At 49.0% G+C, this 27,652-nt stretch overlaps 1 protein-coding gene and 1 long non-coding RNA gene across 6 annotated transcripts in view; one reads left to right on the top strand and one right to left on the bottom strand.

The window, feature by feature from the left end:
* Nucleotides 1–2: 2 nt before the first annotated feature.
* On the top strand, nt 3–25,403 carry LOC106006553. The gene is made up of 5 exons (XR_001180657.2): nt 3–91; nt 4,244–4,330; nt 16,769–16,839; nt 17,106–17,690; nt 21,253–25,403. It is a non-coding gene; the product is annotated as an uncharacterized LOC106006553 (long non-coding RNA).
* Nucleotides 3,026–27,652, bottom strand: part of ACVR2B (activin A receptor type 2B) — a 41,680-nt gene continuing 17,053 nt past the window's right edge. For 2 of the 5 annotated variants that reach the window (XM_004759351.3, XM_045089148.1), the window contains exons 2-11: nt 19,965–20,172; nt 19,114–19,223; nt 18,802–18,953; nt 18,579–18,722; nt 17,899–18,042; nt 17,413–17,561; nt 15,542–15,656; nt 14,687–14,825; nt 14,462–14,592; nt 3,026–13,017 (exon numbers count right to left, since the gene is read on the bottom strand). In XM_004759351.3, coding sequence (XP_004759408.1) covers nt 12,823–13,017; nt 14,462–14,592; nt 14,687–14,825; nt 15,542–15,656; nt 17,413–17,561; nt 17,899–18,042; nt 18,579–18,722; nt 18,802–18,953; nt 19,114–19,223; nt 19,965–20,172 — 1,487 coding nt within the window. In that variant the 3' untranslated portion in view covers nt 3,026–12,822. Of the gene's footprint in view, nt 13,018–14,461; nt 14,593–14,686; nt 14,826–15,541; nt 15,657–17,412; nt 17,562–17,898; nt 18,043–18,578; nt 18,723–18,801; nt 18,954–19,113; nt 19,224–19,964; nt 20,173–27,652 lie in introns of those variants that run through there. The other 3 variants (XM_045089150.1, XM_045089149.1, XM_004759352.3) reach the window with 3 other exon arrangements.

The following is a 27,652-nucleotide window of genomic DNA, read 5'->3' as shown; positions in this document are numbered from 1 at the left end:
TCTGTGGAGCCACAGGATGTGCAGAGCGCAGGCGCACACCCACCCCGCTGAGGGCCTCGGGAGCCCCCTGGTGACAAATCTGGAGGCACAGGTGAATCTCTAACAGCCTTCCCCCGCACCCTCCCCTGCACCCTCCCCCGCACTTTCCCCGCAGCGACCGGCCCACGGTCGCTCCATCCCTGGTCCCCTTGATCCGGTGGTGGGTGAGAGGCATAACGTCTTGAGGGCGCAGTTGTGTGTACCTTTAGTGCCTCTTGATAGGTGAATAAGCCATTTGCACATGGTTAGAGTAAGACCTCAGAGCCGCCATTCCAACTCAGGTCTGAGCCCAAAACGTATGCCATATTAGACGTCTTCATGACACCTGGCTTTGAAGTCGCAGTCTAGAAGTCCTAACTTCTAATTGCTTTGTACCTCCTTAGGAGTGTCTTGACAAGACAATACTCCATGGTGGCTTAGGACCCTCAATCAGAGTGCAGAGGTTTAGATGGCCGCTCACCCACTTTCCTCTTTGGGTGTGTTACTTCACTTTTCAGGGCTTCTTTCTCCTCTTTTTTTAAATTGAGAATAATGGTAACGGTATCATATATGAAAAGTATACAATAAATATTATTTATACATTTATATAAATAATGTTACTATGATGAAGATGATTAGACCATAGGTTTCTTGTGAGGATTAAAGGTTACAACGTAAAGCATTTAGGGAAGGATCTGGCGCCATGTCATTAAGTGCTCTGTAGTGTTAGCGATTTTTCCTTCGTCGTATTTTATCTTGATGGAATATAAATTTCGGACTGCTGAATGCCTGCTGACAGAGTAAAGGTATGTTTTAGGCACTCCCACCCAATGGATTTTGTTCCTTTTGCAGCACCCAGGTGGGCTTTTAACAAGAGGGTTTTCTAACAGCCGGAAGTGTCAGTGTTGTTTTGATTGCTTCATGGGTCCACACCCCTACCCAGGAATACCTATTATAAAATCATTCTGTATAATCCCCTGTACCTCTGACCCTAACTGGTGGAACTAGGTCAACTGGAATCTTTCCAGGGACTGTGGATCTGGAAGTCTCTCTAGGTGGCAAAGCTGTGACATAGAAAACTCAGCACTATCTGTAGCTTTGTTTCCTGCTAAGTGGACAAAGGACCAGACGCATCTTGCACAGAGCAACAGTGGAGGAAGCTGAGACTTAAGTGAAGGGCTATTGCTGCAATGTTGTGATCCCAGCTGCCAAGGCTCCTGAAGCCCCTCCACAGCTTGCCTTTACTCAAAGTTTGGTTGCCCCAGGATCTTTCCAGTAAAACCCCCTTTTTGTTTAATGGTTTCTGTCATTTGCAACCAAGAGTCCCTATAAATACAACCAGACAACACTGGTACATCTGTAAGTTTCAATTTACAGAATTTACTAATACATTCATCACTTTAGATTTATTTCTCAAGGCCCTCCTAAATGCCGTGTGCTGTGTTAAACACCAGAATGTGATAAGTGGTAGGTGACTTTTCCTCATCCAGACCCATACTTGGACACAACAGTAAACCCCACACTTGGCCCCAAGATGTCAAGAACTGCAAGGGCTGCCTGACTTAGGGCAGGGTACCTCCCTCCCCAGTGAAGGAATTGAACCAGTAGTTTCTAAACTGTAATTGGCGGGGGTAGGCGTCCATAGTGTTCCACAGGGGCACGTGAGATTTAAGGGCAGGGATGGGAGGGCAGACTTAATGGCCCCTGAACCCTCTTCTACTTGCTCACTTGAGCAAGCCTGTTTTTCTAAAATCAGTTTCTTTCTTTGATGAACCAATTCCTTTGCTGAGGGAAAAGTGTGACCATAATGACTTCTCTGGTCCAACCTTCCAGCATTTCTAGTTCTGAGATCCTCTTTTAATGTTAGCCTTCCTTTCCTTCTCTGCACTTATCATTGGGGCACTCACTAACAAAAGGTGAACAGTCTAAATCTGAGAGAGCAAAATGGGCCATAAGCTGTGACCACTGGTTCCTAAATAAAGGGTCCCTTAGTCAAAAATCGTTCTCTAAGAGTTCCAAACAGGTTTAATTTTCATATTAAAGCATGAAGAAAAAGGCATTAACCGTACCAGAAGGATCCAAAGCTGGTATTTCTCCACTTGGCAGATAAAAGTCACAGGCCAAAAAAATCTGTTACTGCAGGAAGCAGTGACATCTGGGGCTTTCTGGTTTTGTTAGGCAGTAGAGACTCATTATTTCATTAACAGGGAACCATGTTTTCACCTAGTGAGGTTAAGTCAAGAATTCCTAAACATGAGACGGGGCTTTGTTGATTCAGATCTGGGGTGGTGCCCCATAAACTATTATTTTTTTATGGATGACCCTGATACTCAGCCATGCTTAGAAATGACAGAGCCTGTATTCTGCAGTAGTCCTGAATAAAACTTATTTTCCAGGATTCTCTACTCCACTTACAAAAATACTACTCAGGGGGCGCCTGGGTGGCTCAAGGGGGTTAAGCCTCTGCCTTCGGTTCAGGTCATGATCTCAGGGTCCTGGGATCATGCCCTTCGTAGCTCTCTGCTCAGCAGGGAGCCTGTTTCCCCCACCCCCACTGCCTGTCTGTCTGCCTACTTGTGATCTCTGTCTCTGTGTCAAATAAATAAATAAAATCTTTAAAAAAAAATATTACTCAGGGTTGTCTGCAAAGTATAGGACTGGGGGTCGGGGAGGGAGGTGCAAAAATCTTGGAGATTTGGAAAATATACCCCCACCCTGCAGGAACTTACCCCAAGTTCCAGGACAGTCCATTTAGGAGAAACCCCATATTTCCAACTAGGTCCTGAGCTTCTGAAGGGAAGAAATAAAGGCCTGTGCTGAGCTCCAGTACCACAGAACCATGGTGGACTAGGCACTCAACCACTAACAACTCATGTGTACAAAGCAGGAACTCACAGGGGTGTTTGAGAGTTCAGCCCTGTAAGTGAGAGAGCACCACTGTATTGATTTCTAATTCCCATGAAAAGAAACTTCAATCCCCCACCATGTGATTAAGAGAGACACAGGGTAGTTTTATTATTATTTTATTTTCATATACAAAAAGATAAAACTTGAAATAGCTCTAGATTTTTCCTCCTATTCTGTTGGGGTGTGGCTGCTTCTTCACACAGGGGGAAAAAAAACTACATTCACATCGGTTTCTTTGAGGACCCAGTGCAGAGTTCAGGCAGCAAAACCCCAACTTAGCAGATCTAATTTCAAACTTGACACTCATTTCTAAAATTACCACAGTAAAAAGGAACAAAGATCCACTGCAAATGAATGAACTATGATACAATGTTCTTTCCAAAATGTCTTCATTTTGCAACTGTAATTACATGGATGTCTGCTTTAGGCCATTTTAGATGTGTGCATGTATATAATATATATAAGTGTGTGTGTGTGTGTGTGTGTGTGTGTGAGATAAATCAGTACACTTCAAATCCAGACAGGGTAACAGCAACTCTGTGTGTGTGTGCGTGTGTGTGTGTGTGTGTGTATTTTTAACATGATACTTTAGTATAACTTTTGTTAATTCAGTAGTACAAGCTATTTCTGTTCTACAAAATTTTTATTTTATAGCTACAAGGGTGAAAAGCGACCTATTACATTTACATCTCACATATCCTGGTATACAAACAGTACTTACTGAATTTGAGCCAAAAACCAGAAGTCTTTATTTTTAGCACTTGAAGAGCTTCCTCACTTCTACAGCCTTAAGTCATAATACTAGTCACATTTCCAGAGTTTGTAATTACTCATTGCTTTAAACCGCATGAAACAGGTGAATCCAAACTTTTAATTACAATTGTTATATACAAGTTAGATAACACAGCTCAGTAAGACTTCACTATCCATCCCAAACCCGACACACACATTCTCCACTAAGTTAGACAAGCCTTAGGGGTTTCCTTCTTTTCCTTAAACGTAATGTACAAATTTAGAAGTAGCTGGTAAAACTGATACATAAAGATGGCAAATGAGAGGTGACATTTTCTGTTGGTTCCAAAATTGGTCCTGCAAATTTTGTATTCTGCTGTGTTCTTTAACTGTGTGTCTGTTACATGGAGAAGCTCTTCACAAGAATTGACATCAAACTCAATGTGTAAGTTAAATTTACAGTACTGTAAAGTTACTCAGATTTAAGGACAAATGTGGGAAAATATTAACAGGTGAAAAATTCGGCCTTTTGACGCTACCATTAAGATCATGTCAAATTCATAAGCAGATTCTTTCTTTTGTACAGTTGAAAAATGGCATTGTGTGGATTTGTGGCATGGAACTGAAATCTACAAGTATGCTTCTATTCTGCGGTAACCCTCACCCTCAGTTCGTAAGTACCACTCAATTTTCTTTGCATTTTTACAGAATTCTAGAAAAAAGTGGGGGGGGGGGGAGCTGCTGGCATTTTAACAATCCCTCCAACTCACAGGAGGTCTTAATACTTCCAGATGAGGTCTCCTAAGAATCTCTATATGATCACTGGCTCTCAGACAGCCTTTGACAGTGACTTGGACACTTTCCAAATCAAAACCCCAGTGTTGCCTAATATTTCCTACTCTCATCTCTGTCGTTGCTGGTAACATTTGAATGAGCGCATTTTTCCCTTAATGGAGAAATTATTTGGCTAAACATACACTTAGCTTGTGGCAGTGCTCTGAGAAAACCCCACTTGGGCTAAAGCACTTGTAGGGACTGCAGTCAACAGTCCACTGATCAGGGCAGAGATCAAACACTTTAAGGGCTGACCAGAACCCACTGGGAACACACTGACCTTAGCATCCCATAGTCAGCAGGACAGCCCAGGCAGGCAGCCTATGCTCATACGGCTGAGTTACCACTTTCAATCTTGGTCTGCCATCTATGCCCCAGAGACAAAAATTCAGATGTGGTGACTGCTGGTTAATTAAACTTTTTGAATTGGTAAAAAAGGCTCTTTAAAAATATATATATATATTTATTTAAAATACATCAAAATGACAAATAGCCATATCCCACAAGGCCTAATTTCACAGCGACATATGCTACAGACATCTTCCCAAAATGCACAGTGGTGAATGGTGGGTTTTTTTAATCCTGCCATTTAAAGGAATGTTCTACATTTGAGTTTTAATGACTGGAAATGTATTACAAAGAGCTCGTCTTTGGAACTAATTTGTGTGCAAGACCAGCCAATTGAATCACTTTACCTATTCAGACACGTGAATACTGAAAATGGCAGAATTCAAAGAGGAGCCCAGGAAGCACCGTTCAGATGACACTCTAGACCCATCCCACCACAGTGCAATGAAGAGCTTGCCAGAAGCCCCTTTTTCAGTCCTTGGGAAGAGTTTAACTTTAAAACAAGTGCGTGCCCATACTCGGCAGGGTTCCTACGTGTGTATGTTACAAGCCTGCAGTATCGAGAGGACCCAGATGGTGACACGGTTCAACATGAGGTCTGAGGTAACTGGTTCTTCAAATACCTGGAGCACAGAACTGCATCCAGAAATTACAGCTGGGAGAAAGGAAAAAGGTGGGGTTTCGGGCTAAAAGACCAGTAGAAAAGACCAGTAGAAAAAAAGCTTACAGCAGTTGCTTTTGAGGGGAGGCAGGTGACAAAAACAAAGGCACAACAGAATTACATTCCAAGACACGTGGCTGGAGAGCAGAGAAACGTTCTTACACAGGGAGCAGGGAAACTCACTAGACTTACACGGGTTAGATCCTGGACTGCTACTAGACCTGCTGAAACTAAATTTACTCAAAGTATAAAAGGGGTAAAGTGTAAAACTTCACTATGAACCAGACTGAATAAAAAGCACATCTGGCTTAAAACGACACATCAGGGATTCTCCTGACAAAACCATCCCAACCAGTGTACTTCTGGGTGCAGCAGCCTGGGTCAGGGGACAGGTCTTCAGCTGGGCCTCAGGACTGACAATGACGATACAGAGAATGAGCTTCATTATTCACCTTCCCTGTATCCCCACCCAAAAGGCTCACCCAAATAACCATCCACTCTCTACCCCAAAATAAAAAGGCTAACATGAAGACCGCCTCCCATCCCCTGGCGGCCATGCTGACCTTTGCAGGAAGAGCAGGAAGGGCTATGTGATGGCTGGAAGATGCTCTCTGGTATGGGGCTCTGAGTTTTCTCAAAGGGCTCCCAGTTGTGACTCGCTACCTGAAAGCAGGGAGCTGCCCCCAAGCACTCTCACGTTCAAGAGGCCCTGACCAGAGCAGACACAAAGTGCCTGACAGCTCGCCATTTCACCTGATCACTGTGTCCACACACCCCCTCCTTTTCTGAATAATACATCAACCAGAAATTCTGTCCTGAAAACTGGAAAATTTGGTCCTAGATAATTCAGTTTTGTGGATTCCTCAAATCACCAATCTCTCAGTTCAAATGTTTATATAGCCTGAATCTTACTCATCCCAACCCGCCCCAATCCACACTCCCGCATAGTTTCTGTTTCTCAAAACACCCTCACACAACTACATCCTATGGCAGGAACTCACAAACTCATTTCTAACCTCAGAATCCTTTGTTCAGAAGAAATCTCAGGAGGAAGCACAAATGTAAAACACACCACAGGCTCTTCCTGCCGCTCCGCAGCCCCTTGCCTCCCAATCTGCAGGGAGCGGAGCTGGAGCATCACTGTCCCACCCAGCCGCAAGTGGAGTTCTGGCCAAAGGAGACCCATAAGGGCCTGCAATCTGCCAGTGTATCACGAGAATCCATATGAGCACTAGGTAAAAGCTCCACACCACTCACACTCCAGTGTACACTGATCCTGAAAGGTAAAGCTCCTTACTCTGATTACAAAATCATTCTCATTCAAACTCACTAGACTTTATAAAAATAATCTGTGGTATAAAACAATCTCCACACTGTGCAGAAGAATCTGTCAGGTGATAAAACTAAATATATATGTAGAGCTATAGATTTTTTTAAAGTAAAATTTCAAGTGTCATATCTCTATTATAGAACCTATTCTTTTATTTACAATGCTACCTAACAACATTCCAATGCAAACGTGATTGGGAAAAACAGACAATGATCCCATGCCCAATCAACAGCAGAAATTCCCAGGACTCAAGACAGAACATATCCATTTGTTAAAACAAAACAAAAAAATAAAAATAAAAATAAAACCCATCCTCATCTGCCTAAAAAGCATTAGCTAATAATGGGTCATACTTTTCATAACTGTGAGCTCAAAAATGTAAACTTTGCAAATAAATGTAACACTTTCCCACAGATGCCCAGAGAGCCCATGTTTGAATAATCCATTGCATACACGCGTATGCCCGAGGGTATACTTCTCTGGAGTCCTGTGGTGGGTGTGCAGTGGCTCTCAGAATTGCATAGGCCCCGGACAGTCCAAAGATCCTCCCAGATAGGAACGGCAGCACAGGGCCCATCACCACACACTGGCATTTAGAGACTACGCATTTTAATTCATGAGGAAAAACCACTTGTATGATCTCTACAAGCTGCCATAGGAGCAAATAAAGGATCACTGGTTTTGGCACTACAGGGATACGTGGAGTACCACAATCAAAAAGTCCAGCTTCTTTCACACCCGGAAGATAAAGTCACAAAAATTTAAAAGCTTGGTAAAACTTAAACAGTCATAAATCATTTAAATTCAAAATCTTGTCCAAACCAAAGTTTACAATGGACCCCAAATGAGTATAAAATAGAAATATTCAAAATATCCCTCTAGATAATTTGGACTTTTATTTGATGAGTTTATGGGTCTCTTGGACCCACTGTTCTTAAAATGTAGCTGAGTCAACTGAATTAATTTCCAAGGGGGGGCATTTTAAACTTCAATTTCTTTTTGCTACAAAACTAAATCATTACTTTAAAAAACTTGTCCAAGCCTTCTAAAGGTTTGGCATACATTCATAGGTGGACTGCTGGTTACAAATCAACTACCAGGAATCTTACTTAAATAACTATGCATATAACCCTGAATTCATGAAATCTAGACTGAGAAGATAAACAGTTCATCAACTGAATTACTGGGCCTGTTTCTTTACCTAAAACATTAATGTGAACACCTAGAAGCTACTGATTAATTTATTAGTTCAGCTTTTATAAACACCCATTAACTAAAGAATTCATGGCACCCAAATGAGGAGAAATAACTACCTTGTCCTCTTTCCCTTGTGGCTGCTCACCCTAGATGGGAGGTAGGGAGAGCAGATGAGCCAACTCACTGCACTTCTTAGAAAGCTGTGGTCTAGCGAGCCCCTGAAATATGAACCAGGCCTGGCCATATCGCCAAAGATAAACCCAACAGGCTACTGAAATAGCTGGGACTGACAATCAATCTGAGTTAGCTACAAAAAAATGCTCTCTAATTCAGATACCCATCTAGTGAGCCAAGTTCTGAGGAATGACACTTGGCTGTTCGACTTCTAGTACCAATTCCAAACAATGACACACATTTGCTTACCATATTGCTAAAAACCATCAAACCCTCGTATTACCGGTATGTGCTGGGAACTTTACATGGCACCCTAAAAAAGGGCAAAATTCCACTTGCAAGAGGGCCACCCAGTCCTCCCACTCCAGATGGAATAGCCGCCTCCCTACCCTCATGGCTTAGAGCATCGGTGCCATATGACAAGCTTTCTGAGCCACACACACATAGGTGCTGGGGTTGCCACCAAAGCAACACCACACACACAGTTCAAGCACTCAGTGCAGAGTGTCAGGGTAGCAGGAAGCAAGAAGGTGGCAACCAGAGAGAAAGGTGACAGACCAGAAAGGTGCTGGGTCACCTGCTTTGCTTTCTAAAGCATGACATGACAAGCCATGACAAGAAGACTGGCCTGGCCCCTAGGGTCAATGAAGAACTAGCTCGGTGGCCTGGAGGAGAAATTCTGAACTGGGCTGAGAACAAGTGAGTGGGGGGCTCAAGCCACTTGAAGATGTTCAAAGCTAAACACGATCTCTCTTGTTCTGCACATATGCCCAAGTCCAGAGAGGAGGAATTCTGAATCAGGAGCAGCTGGCACACATGGGGAACCCCACCCCAGGCAGCCCTGATCCCCCTGGGCACCTACACCTAGAGAGCCATGTTGAACAATGAAGGACAAGCTGGGCCATGTTCAACAGTGAAGGCCAACGATGAGCCAATGATACTCAACCACTTCCCTTCACAGCCAGGTCTCCCTTCCTCCTAAGAACACTCCACCTACAGCCCTCACCCTGAGTAACTCACTCAAAGGACTCCTGGGAGGGACCAACAATCCCAGGAGAAAACCTGGCTGATGCAAGTCCCTAAGGACCATGTCCAGGGCCTCCGCTGGCCCATCAAGAGTTCCTTACAGGACAGTGTGACACAGTGGCCTCTGTACCACTCATTTCCTCCTTCTGTTGCTCATTTCTGTCTTTCTCTGGCTTGGGATGTCTTTCCAGTGATCATGGACGTTTTCAAACAGAACACATTCTCTCCCAAAGCCCAGCCCACAGCCAGATGCCTGTGTGGATGGAAGAACACCAGAAAGAAAGGAACAAGGATCCTCGGCCACTTCCCTTTCCTGACTTGACTACCCTCTCACCCTAGGTGGGGCAGCATCCCCCACAGGCAGGCAAAATGATGTGTCAGATTCCTACAAGTCTTCCACAAGAGCTTGTGGGGGTGGGAGTGGGGGTGAGGAGTAGTTCTCTGAGCTCTCCAAAAGCAGACAATACATGAAATTTTTGTGGAAAAGAGCACAGACAGAGGCCCTATAACCCAAAAAAGCCTAAACCAGTGCTCTAAATGGTTCACTCCCCAAAGAATACATGACAGCACAGAGACACTTTATCTGAGGGAAAAGACCGACCCAGGCTCCCAGGGGCATGCCCTAGAAAAAGATTACCCACCTTTTTCTGCCATCAACAGCAGTCAAGGATACTGCCTGATGGGTGCACTTTACACCACAGCATAAGGGAAAGGCAGCCTGAAGCCCAAAGAACTCGTGCTCCCAGACTCCCCTTTCCCCAGCCACACCACACAGGAACCACCTCCAGACATTCTGGTGCCCAGGCCCCAAAGCCACCACGGCAGCTGAGCACAGGGTTGGCAAAGAGGGAGCTCACCCAGATAAAAGGCATGTAGGCCAACGGGAAGGCCTGCCCTGTTGGTACTGATAGCTGACCAGCAAGGCCCACACCAAGGCCACAGCTCAACCCTCCACAGCCAGGCCAAACACGTCAAGCCAAAATTGTTACAACAATCAAGCCAAAAGAAAAATAACCCAGAGGAAATCTAAAACCAAATGGAGAGGCAGGGGTTTAGTGTTCCACACTGGGTAGGATGAGGGATCTGGTCATTCCTATGGTGAATCAGCTACATCTGTTAGTGGTTTATTTGTCGCTGAGGGTAAAAAGCAGAGACCAGAGAAGTAGAGATGCACTGCCTGAGGTGAAAGCTAAAGAAATTAGATATGGCACTTTTCAATAAATATTTTAAAGCTTCTTAAAGAAATAAGTGGAAAAGAAAAGCAACTGCTGTAAGGCCTGTTTTGCTGTTAAAAATTATTCCGAGGGAAGAAAAATACCACAGCACAAAATAGTTTAAAAAAAAAGAAGACAACACAGCTTACGAAACAAACAAACAACACACACACACACACACACACACAAACAAACCTGTCCCTGTAACCACCCTAACCAGCTCAGAGCTTGACCCATGAAGCAAAAACACAGCACCCTGTGCCCAAACACAGAGAAAAAGGGACACAGCCAAGTGGCAGGCCCGACGCACATGGCATGCCAAGTGGGGAGTGTGTGCGCTCAGACTGTGACTCCAGGGCACTCGCCACTCCGGACACACCACTCTATCACAGACTGTCCCAAGTCACGGTGTGGACTCACAGAGACACTACTGGCCTCCTCCACGACTGCTGCTGCTCAAAGAAAATCACCTCAAGCACACCTAAGGGCCACAGTCTAACCGAGTTCAAGTGGGGTTACCTGTCATTCTGAACACCGACCAAACACGCTGAGGGAAAGATCTGAACCTCCATTCAAGTCAAGAGGAGGGACCCCTCTCCCCTGCTCACCCAGGTCAACCTCTCCCCATTGCTCACCAACTCACCTACCCTCAAAATGAAAGAGATCCAGTTTTTAAATAAAAGTCTCAAGAAACCAGAGGGAAACACCTTCACAAACAAGAGTGATGAATGCCCAGATGGCCCAGACAGCCAATCTACAGTTGATGACAATTATTTACAAGGGGGCGTTATCAAACAAAAATGGTAGCACTCCCTAGAAGATTCACACTTTTTTTCTTTTTCTCTATTTCTTTTAAACTTTGTCATAAAAGCCAACTTACATTAAAATATACTTACTACAAGACAACACAACTAATAAAATATATAATAAAACTTACACAAGTAGAAAATTCTGAGGTATTTCTGGTTTGAGGTGGTCTGTGGTCGTGAAGTTTTAATTCTTTTACTTTTCAAAATTTAAACCTCGGAAGCCACATCGCAAAGCATGTGTGTATATGTGGATGTGTGTTTCGTTTTTAAAAAAATTTGCATGTTTCATAAATTAAAAAAATTCAAATGTTGAAACAGCAGCATAAGAACATTCACTGACTAGAGCAAGGTTATGGCATAAAAGAGAAACAGTTTTTAGAATATGCACCTCTTTGAGGGGTCTGGAGAAAGCCGTGTGCACGAGACACGTGAAGGGACAGCAGTGTCACCACACAAGGCAGAGCCAGCGCCGCAGGATGCTCTGATCTCCCAGGCAGGCCGCAGCGGCCCCGCCCAGGGAGCCCTCTTGCTCTGGCTGTGTAGGGCGCCCGGTGGGCATTTCCCTGACCTGTGCCAGGAGGAAGCAAAGTGTTTGAACTCTTTCCTCCGTTACAGATATTTACAGCATTGTCTTATGAAAAACACAGTCACTAAAACATGATGATTTCTACCCTTGCCTAACCTTAAAATGAGGGCAGAGAAAACATTCTGTCCAATGCCCAAGCCCAAGTCAGCGGGAAAAAACTGGTCAGGGCCAAAAGATAGTCAGAGCCACACCTGCCTTCAGACTTTCTCCAAACCCCTTCTCGCATTAATGCTCGGCCTCCACACGGTCCTTCCCCTCGATTCTTGGTTACCTGAGAAGTAGCCTCCTAACAAAGGATGTTGCTCCGAACGTGCCCGAGTCCAGTGTAGCTCTGTTCCAAACCCCATCCTCAGCTCTGTCCTCTCCTTCCAACTCTGGTCCAAACCATCCTCGTTGTCATCCCCGTTTTTCCTCGGTCAGGACAACACCCGTTAATCCGTGAAAGACACATCTGCTGTTTCTTAAACTCACTGTCTAGAAAGGGAGAAAAACAATAAGGGCGAGGGTGGGGGGGCGAGGGCAGGGGGAAATTCCTCCTCTGAGGAAGGTGTGTTCTTAAAGTAACAGTCTTCAAAGGTTTCTCTAGGTAGAGTTTGCAGCATTGAGTTTCCTAAGACAGGAGATGGGTTTCTTTGTGTCACAGATTCTTAGACAACAAACAAAGAGAAAGCGGGAAAAATGAACCCCAAGGGACAGGAGGTGGCTGAGGCTCTTCAGCATGGCGCTGGTTCCGCATTCACAGCTCAGCACCTCAACGCCTGCTGACGCGTCCGCTGTTTGCGATACAGTAGAGCAGTGTGCTGGTAAAAACTGATCCAATCCAAAAAATAATATTAATAATAATAATTATAATAATTATAATAATAATAAAAAGTCAAGGTAAAATAGCAGCTGCATTTCATGTGTTTGTTGGTGTTACGGGATTTCCAAAACAAAACACAACTTTTTTTCCTTTCCTCTTCAGATCCACTCGTGTCCTGGGCTTATTAGATGCTCGACTCCTTAGGGGGCAGGTCCACATTGGTGACGGAGGTCACCAGGGAGACAAGACAGTCCGAGGTAGTGCCATTAACCGACCTCCGGATCAGGGACACCCGCTCCTCCACGCAGCCCGCAGACAGGCGAGCCTCTGCGTCGTGGTCCCAGCACTCCTCGATGGTCACGCAGAGCTGGGCCAGGCCCTGCACATTGGTGCAGAGAGGGAAACGGGAAAAGACAGCATGGTCAGTGGCCCTCAGCAGACAAGCATGGGGGACAGGTGAACTTGAGGATGTACCTGAGGATCAGGCAGAGCCCACTGGTCCCAACCCCAGCAGCCCGTCAGCTAGCAGAGGCCTAGGGGACCTTGCAGGAATCAGGATACCTTCCCTCCCAGCAGTTACCATCCTGAGCCTGCTGGCCTCCCTCCACAGCCTCAGCACAGGAAGGGGACAGGGCAGGTAATACAGGCCACTCCGGGGGCAGACTCAGCTGCTTGCCTTGGGGCAGTGACATTCGAACATCTTACGTGAATCTCAGATCATGCAGGGGCCCACTGTGCACAGCTTCAGTTACAGTGGCGACCACAGGAGTGCTTCACCCCACCCATCCCACTCCCCACAACCCCCAGGGCCCCTCCCAAGAATCTGGGGCACATGGCCTGACAACCTCCACTGGCACACACACAGTGGAGCCAGGAATGGCCAATGCCCATATCCAAGGCATCTCTGGCCTACTCAGCACCAGACCACACCAAGATCTCTCTGCACCTTGCGCTCCTCATCAGGGAACTGGCCTGGCCGCCAGTTCTGCCCTGGAAGACTGAGAAGTCTGAGGCAGAAGGGACAGACTCTGGCCCAGCCTGTATGTCCCCGTGTCTCAGTTTTCTCCACCAGCAACCCCAGATTCCAGAGAGCAGCACTGCAACTGAACTTGGCCCCTGATGGCATGTATGGGAGACTGCCAGCCTCCAGTGGCCCCAAGGCTGTCCTGTATCTGAAAGAACCGGGAGGTGTACGGCAGGGAGAGCCTCAATGGAGCTGAAGGCAACTGGTAAACAGTTTACATGCAGAGGTCTTTTGTATAATATCCCCACACTGGAGAGGACAAGATGCCACGTGGCTTGGTCCTTTGCCCAGAAAGAAAAGGAAGGCAGAGTACAGATAATATTTCATAAGAGGTAACCCATACTAAGCATTTATGTGATAGCTGTCCTGCCAAGTAATTTATAATTACCAGTTAAATGTATTACTACCCTGAGGAGACAAAGGCTCAGAGAAATACAGCAATCTGCCAGAAGCCACACAGCTATCGATGGGAAGATCCAGGACTCAAACCCAGACGTGTCAGGCCCAGGGCCAGTGGGCTCTCATCCACAAATGGTCTACAGAGAGGCCACATGGGCCCTGAAGGAACAGACCGACAGGCCCCATCACTCCAGGCCCAACTGCAGAGCCACCTCCCTGCCGAGCCAGAACCTCCCCAGACACACTCCTGATGGAAGGGAGACAATGCACTAAGTGGCCTCTGACCCACAGGAGAAGAGGAAACAGTCCTGCTGCCTGAGGCATCCTCGTCCTCCGTCCCACCTAGATGGGCCTCCCTCTCACCTGCCCTACACGGTCCCCTGCCACCCAGGCCGCTCACCGGGTGCTTCAACCAGTGATCCTTAATGGCAGGCCGCATCTTCTTGTGCACGACAACCTCTTGCAGCTCCTCCAGGGACGGGTGCTGGCCGATCTCTTCCTCGAAGGGCAGCATGTACTCATCCACAGGGCCTGGGGGGGGAACAGAGAGCCCAGCAGGGTCATCCCAAGAGCTCGTGGCCCCTGAGCCCACAGCCCGGAAACTCGGGGCTGCCGCCTCACTCACCATCCGCAGCCTTGCAGCGGGACACAAGCTCCCACAGCACCAGCCCCATGGCGTACATGTCAATACGCAGGAAGGCATCTCTCTGGAAGTTGATGGCTCCCTCCAGCACCTCAGGGGCCATGTACCGCCGCGTGCCCACCTACACAAGGACAGGGCAGGGGGCCCATCATAACCACAGCACATGAGAGCCCCGCCCAAGCCCACTAGACGGGGCTAGGACGACAGCACTCAGAGGACACCGCTGGGGACGACAGCCCTTGCCTCACCACACTCGTGGGGAGCTCACGAGAGGTCACGGTACACGTACAACACCCCAAGGAGAACTGAAAAACACCACACACTCAACACGACAGGACTCTCACACGGAACTGCTACCTACTTCCTCGAAACACGAGCACTGCAAGGGGCTACCCACTTGGTGTGCATTTTCCTGAGACTAAGATCAAAAACAGAGGGGCTGAAAAATACTTAAAAATATTGACAACAATTGTTCTAAGAGGATTTCTTCAGGCTTAACTTTTAGGTATGTTTTCTAGGTTTCTGGTTTGGATTCTTAGTCGAGTTCCTTCTATATTATATTGCTTTACAATTCTGCTGAAAAGGAAAAGAGAGACTGAGGCTGCAAGGATGAGTACCGACCCCACTGGGAAAGCTGGGTCTGACTGACTGACCTTCAGGGCTGTGCTACCCTCCAGGGCTGGCCTGCCCCACAGGGAAGACGAGTGTTGCTTTTGGAGTTCCCGGACAGCTCTGAGCTCACAGCAACCCTTGCCCCTGTGTCTTCCCAGTTGGGCCCCAGAAGGGCAGTGTCCACCCCTGTGCCAGCCCCCCTCCTGCACCCCTGAGGCTCATTACCTGCCCATGAGTGTCCCCTGGAGGTTTTCCTGGCTCAAACCGAACAGCCAGACCAAAGTCAGCCAGCACGGCTGTGAGGTCACTCTTGAGCAATACATTCTTGCTTTTGAAGTCCCTGAGGAGACAAGTGGACTGAGATGAAGAGGAATACTATGCTTCCTGCTCCTGGCTTCCCACCTTGACCCTGAGATACTGGAGCCTGTGCCTTCCAGCCCCCAGAGACTCAGACCAGGCCATCGCACCCTATCTGGGAGCAGGGCCTACACCAGGGTGGGGTTCTATGAGTCTGCACAGGTGGGCTGCTTTGGGACACCCTTCCACCCCTCACCCCCCTCAATGTCAGAATCGCTCAATACATTTCTGCCACAGCTGTCAAAGCAACACTGAGCACAATGGCTGGGCAGACCCCATTCCAGTCCCCATAGTATCAAAGGCTAGCATCTGTGTTCTCGGAGGGGCCAAGGTCAGGCCTACTGGCCTGGATGAAGGCTTCTGGGGAAAAATGTCCACAAGCTGGGATGGGAGTGACACAAAGAATGAACCTGCCCGGGTTTCTGCACAAGCCCGAGGGGCTCGCGTCAGGGTAGAGCTGGGCACTGGCAGTGCGCGTTCAGCTCCACCTTATGTTAACAGGGGTGCGTGCGCTCCTTGGTCTCCCCAGTGCCTGTGTCAGTCTTGTTGTAAGGAATGAAGCTCAGGGAGCAGTAAGTGTACATGCTCAGGACCACCCAGCTCACTTACTGAGCACTACCATTAGGTCAAACCATATGGAAGAGTCAACATTCAACTACTTTTGACCTACAAAAATCACAATTTCACACTGTAAGCCTTAAATGTCATTGATATTATTACCATGAGGGGCTCCTGAGCTTTGAGTCCTGGAACTCAAGATTCTTTTCCCTCCCTCATAGGCACAGAGCTACCCTACACCAAGTCTGATGGCCAACCTCTCAGCTTCTCTGCACTACCGTCCTTGCTCTGTACGATGGAGCTGAGAAACACCCTCATCTCACAGACAACGAGTGTCTGTGAGATACTAAGACGAACCTGGCCTTGTGTTTCTGAGCGTTCAGAGGAGTGCCAGCACTGAGTGAGAACTGTGATGAACAGTCACTACGGCGGTCCTCAAGGGGTAGCCCCAGGACCCCAAAGAGTCCCTGACACTGTTTCAGGGGAACTGCAAGACCAGAATTCTTTTCATTCATAATCCATTCTTTGTCTTTGTAGATTCATTCTCAGGAAAAGAGTGTTCCAGCGGCTATATACATGGGATTATCATCACTCTGAGTTAACAGAACGTGAGTACTCTGACATAGCAAATATCCATAGACATGACCCATGTACACAGAAGCTTTCTTTAAGACTGTAAAGAGATCCTGGGGCCCCTGGGTGGCTCAGTGGGTTAAGCATATGACTTGACTTCCGCTCAGGTCATGATCTCAGGGTGATGACATGTGACCACGCTGGGCATGGAACCTACTTCAGATTCTCTCTCTCAATCTCTCCCCCTACGCCCTTCCCCCCACCACCAAGCACAGGTGTGAACTCTCTCTCTCTCTCTCAGGAAAAAAAAAAAAAAGGAATGTAAACAGATCCTAACCAAAAAGTTGGAGAACTGCTGAACCAACCCTCCAACTGAAGTAATGGGAGTCAGCACTTCCTCATGTGGCCACCAGAGGGCATGAGAAAACCAGCTTTCGAGGAAAGGGCCGAAGGCAGAGGAAAGGGCCAGATGGCCCCCCAACACAGAGCAGTTAAGCATCTTTATGAAATGGAAAAGCCCCCTGCCTCCACCCCAGGCCCTGTTCTCACCCTCCAACCCTCTGCAGCTCCACACCAAGCACAAGGAGGGCAACTGCTAAGCCAGGTACCTGTGGGCAATAGACGGCTTGTGGCCCTCTCCACGGCACCAGGGCACGTCCTCATGAAGGTACGAGAGGCCTCTTGACATGGTCTCTGCCACGTGACACAGTTCATTCCATGTGATGATGTTCCCCTTGAGGTAATCCGTGAGGGAGCCCTACAGGAGACAGCACAGAACTTGGGCACAGGCTCTGGGAACAGAACAGGACCCAGCCGGGCCCCAGGAGGACTGTCTCAATGGACAGAGGCAGGCTCCCCTCCTGGGAGACTGTGATCGACATGGAAGGTATGTGAAGCTAATAGGGTTGGGACCCTCTGGGGGTCAGAGGGTGTTAATCACGAAGTCACTGCACTTATTCCTAAAAATTTATCCCAGAGTTAGAGGAGTTCTTGTAGGCACTCATGTCCACACTGAGGAAGGGTCGCCTTGGGTGGAAGGCCACCTCGTCTCAGGAGCCCACAGCCTGTCACAGGATGTCCACAACCTGACTCACCTTGTCATGGAAGGCCGTGATGAGCCAGAGCTCCACCTCCAGGCTGGAGCCTCGCTTCTCAGCGGCAATGAACTGCAGCAGGTTCTCATGCTTCATGCCAGGTGTGCTGAAGATCTCCCGTTCACTCTGCCATGACTGCTTGTCCTAAGGCAGGGATGCGGCTAAGCCCCGCTGCTGCCATGCCACCCTGCAGCAGGACCACCACCCCAGCCATCTGCAATCCCCCCACCCCAGACCAGCCTCAGCTCCATAAGGGAGGCAGGCAGATGACCAGGACTGAGCTGGGCCCCAGAGCAGAGGTCAATGGTGATCCCAGAGATCACTTAGGGCTAGATTTACCTGTTTTACAAACAAGGCCACTAAGGCCCAGGAAGGGAAGTGAGGGGCCCACTGCACCCACCAAATGAGATGCAGAGCCAGGCCTGGCTTTGATAAGTGTTCTGGGCACCTGCTGGGGTAGCCTGGTGTCCGAGGCCTCTAAGCAGAACCTAATGTCAAAAACAAACCCCTGAAAACCAGAGTGGATCAGGTTTTGCAAAGCCCAACCCCAGCCCTTTAAGAAAATGCCAGTGGGGCCCGCCTCTCTCTCATCCCACCTGCACATGCCTGATGGCCCTGGGATGGGACAGCTCCAGCTGGATAGCACAGGTGGATGACCTGGAAGCCCCTTGCTCACTTACCTGAAGTGGGAAGATCTTGACAGCCACAAAGTCATTCATGAGCTGCGCCTTCCAGACGCAGCCAAAGCGCCCCCGAGCCTTGATCTCCAGCAGCTGCAGAGGCTTCAGGCCAACCAGAGGGGACGGAGGTGGAGGTCCAGGGTCCTGGGGAAGAGGGAGGGCTTACGAGGGTCTGGCCGGGTGACCCCACCTCTACCCCTGCCCTTCACCAGCCCTGTCTCACCTCGTGGATGTCCACATGGCCGTAGGGAGGCTTGCGATGCCGGTACATCCAGAAGGCCAGCAGGACGATGAGGGAGAGGCCCCCAATGGGCAGCAGCGAATAGGCCAGCACCGTGAGCAGGGTGGGGGCTGTCGGGGGTGGCTCGTACGTGACTAGGGGACACACGGAGCCCTGTGTCACACAGCCCGCCCACCCACACACCTCAGGGGCCAGACCAGAGAGCCCCACAGCCACTCCCCACCCAACTCCAGAGCTGAAAGGAGAGCTCCAGGGCCAAGGAGAGGCCCCAGCCTGCCCTCCTATGGCCCTCACCTTCTGGGCCCCCAGCCTCTGGCAAGTGGGTGAAGCGCTCGTTGCAGAAGTTGCCTTCACAGCAGCAGAAGTACACCTGGGGGTTCTCCTCAGTAGCCACACACTCCTGCCTGGAGGCACACAGTTTCCCATGGACCCCTCAGCTAAGGGATGCAAGCCTCACAGGGGCCTGCCCAGCTAAGCCCTCCCCAGTGACAGAGAAGCCCAAGAGGAGCCATCAGGGGACAGTGTGAACCCACCTCCCCTAAAGTGGGACCCAAATGTCAGGCAGGAGAGCCACGGTTCCACACAAAGAGCTCTCCTTTGCATTGGGACAGAGCACACACATCTGCGGGACAGCTAGGACCCTGGCACCATCCCTACTTGACCAAGCAGTAAGGAGAGGCCCGTCTCCCCCTACCCTTAAATGCCAGGCTCGCTTTCACATCCTGAGGCCTAGAGGGCCCTATAGCCACAGGCAGGCTCCAGTGGGACTTGGGGGGCAAATGGAAGGGGAGGGCAGGCTCCAGCAGGACTGAATTGGGGGTGGTTGGAGGGTAGGTGCCAGTGGGACTGAGGCAGGGGTGGGACCAGAAGAGAGGACAGACTCCCCCACGGGCTCTAGGAGGGGAGGGGGGGTTCCAGTGGGACTGGGGGGCGGGTACTCCAGTAAGACTAAAGCAGAGGTGTGCCAGGAGGGGAGGACAGGCTCGCCCCAGGCTGCAGGGCTAGGGGAGTGGAGGGTGGACTCCAGGGGACTGGGTGGGGCACTCCAGTAGGACTGAGGCAGGGATGGTGCCGGGAGGGGAGGACAGACTCCAGCGCACTGAGGGGATGGGGGGCAGTGAGGGCGGGCCCCGGGCTCCAGGCACCTGTCGTAGCAGTTGAAGTCGTCCAGCCAGCAGCCCTTCTTGACGAGCTCGATGGTGCCGGAGCTGTTGCGCCAAGAGGCATAGCAGTGCAGCCGCTTGTCCTGCTCGCCCTCGCAGCGCTCCAGGCCGCTCTGGTTGGTGCGCTCCAGCTCCCAGTTGGCGTTGTAATAAATGCACTCCCGAGTCTCGGCCTCCCCGCGCCCGGAACCTGTGCCCGGGAAGTGAGAGAAGGGCTGAGCAGTCCACAAACCCCTGTGCCTGCCTGTCCTGAGTCCCCGGCCACTCTGAGGGGGACTGGGTGTGGGGGAGTGTGTCCAACAGCCAGACTGACGGCCACACGCACAGAAAGGGGCTCCACAGATGCCTGAGCCTCCTGTGTGGGGGTGGGGATGGCTCCCTTGCAGCAGCAGGAGTGGCCCAGGAAGGGAAGTGAGGGGCCCACTCAAAACCCCCATGCGTAGCATGATCACTGTGTTGGGGGGAGGGGAGACTGCTGAAAGTACCTATTCCTGGGCCTTGCCCATATTGGACATTTGAAAGGGGGGCAGACTCTACCACAGTTTTAAACACCACCACCCTCCACCTGCAGGCCCCCGCCCCCAGAACCTCCAGTGGCTCTGATGCAGACCTCAAGGACCATGTCTGGGCAAACTCCCAGAGGCAGCTTCCTGCTGCTGCTGTCCACCTCACCCCGGGAGACTTGTGTGTCCCCCACCCCACCTCAGACCCTCCAGTCCAGTGTCCTTCCTGCCTCCAGCAACAACACCTGGTGCTCAGCAGGGAAGGAGAAGGTCCTAAGAAGCAGGCCAGCATGCTCAGGGCAAGTCTCCCAAAGTCGCCACGTGGAGTATGTGCCCCAAGCAGAAAGAGGGCTGGCTGGTGGCTAGACACGGTTAACAGAATCCTCCCAGCTGGGCTTGGCCCCTGAAGACCCCTGTGAGCCCTCCCCACTATTCCTGTGTCCTCTTCCACCCCCTACATGAGTGCCATCCAGGTGGCCAAACACTTCAACTCCCAACTGCCCCCTTCAAATATTCTCCTTCCAAATATATTCCTTTCCAAATATGGCCTCAAACATTCACCAAATCCATCTTTCTCACTAACCCCTCTCAGGCAATCCTGCCCAGCACTCCCATCTGCCCCAATGGCCCCCAGTCCCCCAAAGCCCTGTAATGGGAAGGAGGAAGGAGATGCTAAAGGAGGTTCCCAGGAAAGATTATGGCCCCTGCCTGAAGCCTGGGCTAAAGAGCTCTCCAGAACTCAGTGCCCTACTATGGTCCCTTTACAGACACCCATGATCAACTTCACTGCCAAAAACCACACAGACACCCAAGGGGAAACCAGCACCAAGCATCCACCTAACCTCTCCACTCTTCCTGGGCCTACTGCAAGCCAGGGACCTGATGCCACCCCAGCTGGTATTCCTGCCCCAGGAAGGAGGAAGAAAGGGTCAGAGTCACCCCCACCGATGGACAGTCAGCCAGCCCACCAGCAACCAGGAGAGAAGAACCCATCCTGACCCTGGGGGAGAGCTCAGTGCCCTGAGTCATAACAGCCCAAAGCCTCCCTCATCCTCCACTCCACGGCCAAGGTTATCACAGTGGCCATCGAGAGTGAAGAACTTGATATGCACAGTACACCCCAGGAGAAGGACAATGACTGGCTGTCAGGAGGGAAGGGCTCCCCACTGCAGATCATTCTCTAGTCAACCCACCCCTTCTGAGCTCTCTGCAAGGACAAGAGGCTCCCCCAGAGGCCAAAGGCAAACAGCACATGTCAAAGCTCCAGGTAGGAGCACATACGGCTCAAATGCCATCCTATCAGAATGCCAATGTCTAGCCATGGCTCTGGCATGCAAGGACACCAGTAAGAAGAAAAAGAATGGCCTCCCCACCACCCAGGCAGCTGGGACCTAACCTGGTCCACATGAAGGGCATCAGGGTCTACACAAAGGGGCTCATGCATGGATGCATGCTGGCTTCTCCCAGCCAAGTCCCTCATGGAGCACAAGGCCTAAGGCTTGAGGGGAGAACCTGAAGGGATGGGCAGAGCTGCAGAGAGGGAGGCTGGCCACTCCTCGATCTTGCTTCCCCCACTGCTGTCATACCACACTGCCAGGCCCCTGAACACACTCTGCTTCTGGACTTAGCACAAGTTACTACCTCTGGCTGCAGGACGCTCCCCACTTTCTCCTTTAAATTCCAGCTCTTCTCTCCCCAGAGACCAGGTGAACTATCTACTGCTTCCTCTACCACCTCAATTACCACTCTGGACCAATGGCCTGTTGTTTTTTAAAAGGACTGCTTCAGACATTCAAAACGTGTAAAAATAATGTAACCAAAGACAACCTCCAAGAGAAAATAGCACAGTGAATACTCATATTAAGAAATAAAACATTATAAGTGTACTTGAAAGTCCCTTTTGAAATATCAGCCTTCCCCCCATGAGCCTGCAAGGCTGAGAAAGGCACAAGCCTGACTTATCTTGAGTGTTAGAACCAGTTCCAGACACATGACACGTAGACAGAGGGAAGAACGAATGGACAGACAGAAGGCCATGGTCATCACCTGGCGAGGGCAGAACTTCGAAGGGAAGGGACAACAGGAGGCGTGGCCTAAGCCCGCAGCCCAGACTGAGGGTTCCTCAATGGAGTTCCCATCTCCAAGCAGAAAATAAGCAACAAGCCCCCTGTGCAAGGCAAGGAGTCCCAACACTGACAGTGGCCACGGCCAGCCCAGCTCCTCTCCTCATGCCACACACCAAGCAGAGGTTCCTCTGGCCATTACCATGGACAGGACCCGAGTGGACAGGGCTGACGAGGCCAAAGCTGCAGGTAAGACCCAAGGGCTCAAAATATAAGCGGACCCCCGACCCCGACCAGATCCTCCTTGCAGACAACTTCGAGTAAGGCAGCCTCGAGCAGGCTGAGAGTACTTTAATATGTACTATTTATGCTAATTCATTCAAGTCCTAGCTGTAACACTTCCTGAGTGAGTTAATCCATCTTGTGCCTCTGTTTCCTCATGTGTGAAAAAGGGATGATAAAAGCACCTAATTCCTCAGGCTGTTCCCAAGCCAAATGAGTTGATGTGTTTTAAGAGTGGTTATGACAGTGCTTGGCACATTAGCTGTCACATCAAGAGCCACACCCCTCCCTGCTGCCCGTGACAGTCCTTCACATTACAAGCCCCCAAGAAGGCTCCCAGCACCTCCAAAAGATTCACACTCAGAGTCCAGGAGAACCTGCAAACCTGAGAGGCTCCATATCCCTCCCATACCAGGGCCAGGCCCTGCTTGCCAACTGCAAATCCAGGGCCTCCCCCTTTCTCCCTCCTCCTCATGCTGGCTTCTGCACACACTCAGCTATTTATAGCCTCTGGCAACACTCCAGCCTCTGCCTTTTAATAGACACAGGGTTCCTGCCCGTGCTTGTTCGCATGAGGTTCTCCGACCCCCACCCACTCACTCACTCGCCTATCCCAGCAGGAGAGGAAGCTGCACTCCCAAGATGGGGTGCCAGCAGTACCCCTCCCCCATATTTGCTACCTCAGAGCCCTGAGGGCAGCCTACCTCCCAGATACCTGGGCAGTGGCTCACTCCATCCCTGAGTCACAGCCAACCCAACTGCTAGCCTCCAGACGAACTATGTATACAAGTAGCAGTGTCCCCAACAGGCAGTCCCTAGATTCCAAGGGGCTTAGACTTTGTTGGAAAGAAGACCCCAGTATTTCCCAAGCCCTCAGCCCAGGTGAGCAGAGAAACTCCACTCCTGGACACATACCACCCCCGAGAGAAATAAAAATACATACTCCACTCTGAACCAACATTCCAGAGCTTGCCCCAAAAAGACCAGTTCTGACACTCGAAGACAAGCACAGGGAGGTGTTTCCCAGTCCAGCTGGCCTTGGACACAGCCCACTATGTGCTGGGGAGATGCAGGGGAAAGCCCACCCAGATACTGCCTGGGAGGCACTGGAAGCACAACAGGGGAAGGAAGGGAGACAAAGGGATGCAGAAGTGGGGGGGCGATTAAGGCAGACCCCACGCAGGAAGATATAGAGCTAGTGTGGCCACACCTCCCCTGGGGCTCCCTGAGCTCTGGGCTTGGAGTACATCCAGCCCGGCCAACATCTCCCAGAGCAGCTTCAGACCCCAGCAACCAGCAACTGGCTGCATTCTACCCTTGGCTCCTGAAGCCCCTCGGCAGTCCCCCTCTCCCTCCAAAGGAAGCAGATGCCCAGCCCCAACCACAGGGGCATCGCAGACCAGTGAGAAAGGGATGCCGCCCACCACATCCACCTCAGTCCTCTGCCGTCAGCATGCCAAGGTGCACCCTCCTCCGGGAAGCCTCCAGGCCTCCATACTTGAGTGGGGGCCAGTGCTCTCCCTTACTCCCCAGACTCCAGGTGGAGTGGCACAGATAGAATCCACAATGTATGTATACTTGCACCTTTGAACTGGCACACAAGAGAAGAGCTCCAGCACATTCCCAGCAGCCAAACAACCTCTTGACACACTGGCTTGTTTGACTTGACCCATTTATTTGTGAGCCATCCACACTGATACGCATTCATTTAACAAACACACAGCAGGCACTAAACTAAGCATTTTGCAAATAGTAATTTAGGGGTGACTGGGTGGTTAAGCATCCAACTCTTGATTTCAGCTGAGGTCATCAGCTCAGGGTTATGAGATCGAGCCCAGGTAGGACTCCACACCTTAAGATTTTTTCTCTCCCTCTCCCACTGCCCGCCCCAAATAAACACATAAGTAAATAAATAAATGTATCCTAAGCTGAGGCACAATGAGGTGAAGTATCTTCCCCAAGTAACTACCAAGTGTCAAAACCAGGCAGCCCGGTTTTGGAACCCAGGCAGCCCGGCACTGCAGTCCGAGCTCACAAGGGAAGTGGCCAGCCTGCCACTGCACTTGTAGGTTATTTACAAGGGGTAAGGATCTGAGCGCGGCCACAAGGAAGCCTCTGGACTCGTCCTGTGCTCACACGCAAGCAGGGGGTATGTTAGAGATGCTGGGTCCTATCGTAAGGTAGGAGCATCTTCAACTCAACCAGAGACTGTCAAACTTTCCTCCCAAGGACCCTTCTGGATGTACCAATTCATGTTCCCAGAAGACTACAGCCCCACTGAGCTACACACTCACCCCAGTATTTGCTCACCTGATCAGTATGAAACGGTGTAGGAGAGTTTTGATCCCCATTTCTTAATTATGTGTGAAACTGCTCATCCTTTTGTGTTTATTAACCCCTACTTCTAGGAAATGCCTATTCACATCCTTTCCCATTTTTCTGCTAGGCTGCTTTTCCCAGGACTTGCATGAATTCTTTATATAGTCTTGGTATTAAAACTTTCTAACCTTATCACCTCACACCAGTCAGAATGGCTAAAATCAACAAGTCAGGAAATGACAGATGCTGGCGAGGATGCGGAGAAAGGGGAACCCTCCTACACTGTTGGTGGGAATGCAAGCTGGTGCAGCCACTCTGGAACACAGCATGGAGGTTCCTCAAAATGTTGAAAATGGAACTGCCCTATGACCCAGCAATTGCATTACTGGGTATTTACCCTAAAGATAAAAACGTAGTGATCTGGGACGCCTGGGTGGCTCAGTTGGTTAAGCAGCTGCCTTCGGCTCAGGTCATGATCCCAGCGTCCTGGGATCCAGTCCCACATCGGGCTCCTTGCTCCGCGGGGAGCCTGCTTCTCCCTCTGACTTTGCCTTCCACTCTGTCTGCCTGTGCTCGTTCTCGCTCTCTCTCATAAATAAATAAAATCTTTAAAAAAAAAAAAACGTAGTGATCCAAAGGGGCACATGCACCCGAATGTTTATAGCAGCAATGTCCACAATAGCCAAACTATGGAAAGAGCCTAGATGTCCATCAACAGATGAATGGATCAAGAAGATGTGGTATATATACACAATGGAATACTATGCAGCCATCAAAAGAAATGAAATCTTGCCATTTGCGACAACATGGATGGAACTAGAGCGTGTATCATCCTTAGCGAAATAAGTCAAGCAGAGAAAGACAACTATCATATGATCTCCCTGATATGAGGAAGTGGTGATGCAACATGGGGGCTTAAGTGGGTAGGAGAAGAATAAATGAAACAAGATGGGATGGGGAGGGAGACAAACCATAAGTGACTCTCAATCTCACAAAACAAACTGAGGGTTGCTGGGGGGAGAGGGTTTGGGAGAAGGGGGTGGGATTATGGACACTGGGGAGGGTGTATGCTTTGGTGAGTGCTGTGAAGTGTGTAAACCTGGTGATTCACAGACCTGTACCCCTGGGGATAAAAATATATGTTTATAAAAAATTAAAAATTAAAAATAAATAAATAAATAAAACAGAAAAACCAGCAAAAAAATAAAAATAAGGTTGTTACCCCCCCAAAAGTAAATAAATAGCAAAAGCATCCCCTCGTGAAATATTGCCTTGGCACAGCTAAGTTAAAATTAGCTACACTGTGAGCGCGGTGGGTTGAAGCCTCTGCCTTCGGCTCAGGTCATGATCTCGGGGTCCTGGGATCGAGTCCCGCATCGGGCTCTCTGCTCGGCAGAGGGCCTGCTTCCTCCTCTCTCTGCCTTCCTCTCTGCCTACTTCTAATCTGTCTCTGTCAAAGGAATAAATAAAATTTTTTAAAAAATTAGCTACACTGTATTTCCCCATCCTTTTTTGAGTATATTGTGTTAAACAAGGTGACGGTAAGTGAGAGTATCAGAAATAACCAGATATAATTAACAGTCACTGACAGGTGCTGATAAAGTTCTTTAAATATATATCATAGAAACTGAAAAAGTGAATAAACAGAATGACTGCATAATAAAATATTTTACAAAAAACATAGTTTCCTATTCTTTGCTTTCAGCAAAATTGAAGGAAGACTGAAATTAAGTTGTCAGCATAAAGATTATTAAAATTAGTTTTTTTAAATAAAATATTTTATTTATTTGTTTGATAGTGAGAAAGAGAGAGAGAGCACACACACAAGTGGGGGGAGCAGCAGGCAGAGGAAGAAGCAGGCGTTCTGCTGAGCAGGGAGCCTGATGTGGGGCTTGATCCCGGGACCCTGGAGTCGTGGCCTGAGCCGAAGGCAGACACTTGACGACTGAGCTACCCAGGCGCCCCTAAAATTAGTTTTTGATGGTGGGTCACCATGTGATTTTTGGTATATAACGAAGAGTTCAAAGAACTCAGTACATTGTTATGAAAATTTCTTCATAGCTATAGTTATGTAAACAAAATTTCTCAACGCTCTTATCTATAAAAATGAAAATTTTTTATGAAATTAATGCTGAATCTTGGTTCTTTTGTGTTTATAATATTTATTCACAGATATAGGACATATTTTTTAAAATTTCATATCATTAAGAGATGTGTTTTCCATAAAAAATTATATGTTTAACAACAACAACAAAAAACTTTCTAACCATATAGTAACTCCCTTTATTTGTTTATTTGCTCTTCACCAAAAAGGTTAATAATGTAGATATACAACATTTTGTGGTTAGTATTTTCTGAATTTATCTTTTTCTTTTATTTTAAATCTTTATCTTTTTCTTCCAGTTCAACTTAACACTGTCTTTGACCTAGACCTGAATCCCATTATATTCATGATTACTGCTATATTTACTTTTTTTTTCTCTCTACTGCTACCACCTTTGAA

Source organism: Mustela putorius, unplaced genomic scaffold, assembly GCF_011764305.1.
Source record: "Mustela putorius furo isolate JIRA1106 unplaced genomic scaffold, ASM1176430v1.1 tig00003834_pilon_pilon_pilon, whole genome shotgun sequence".
In the NCBI taxonomy this organism is placed as follows: Eukaryota; Metazoa; Chordata; class Mammalia; order Carnivora; family Mustelidae; genus Mustela; species Mustela putorius.
This window is presented reverse-complemented; position numbering and strand designations above follow the sequence as displayed.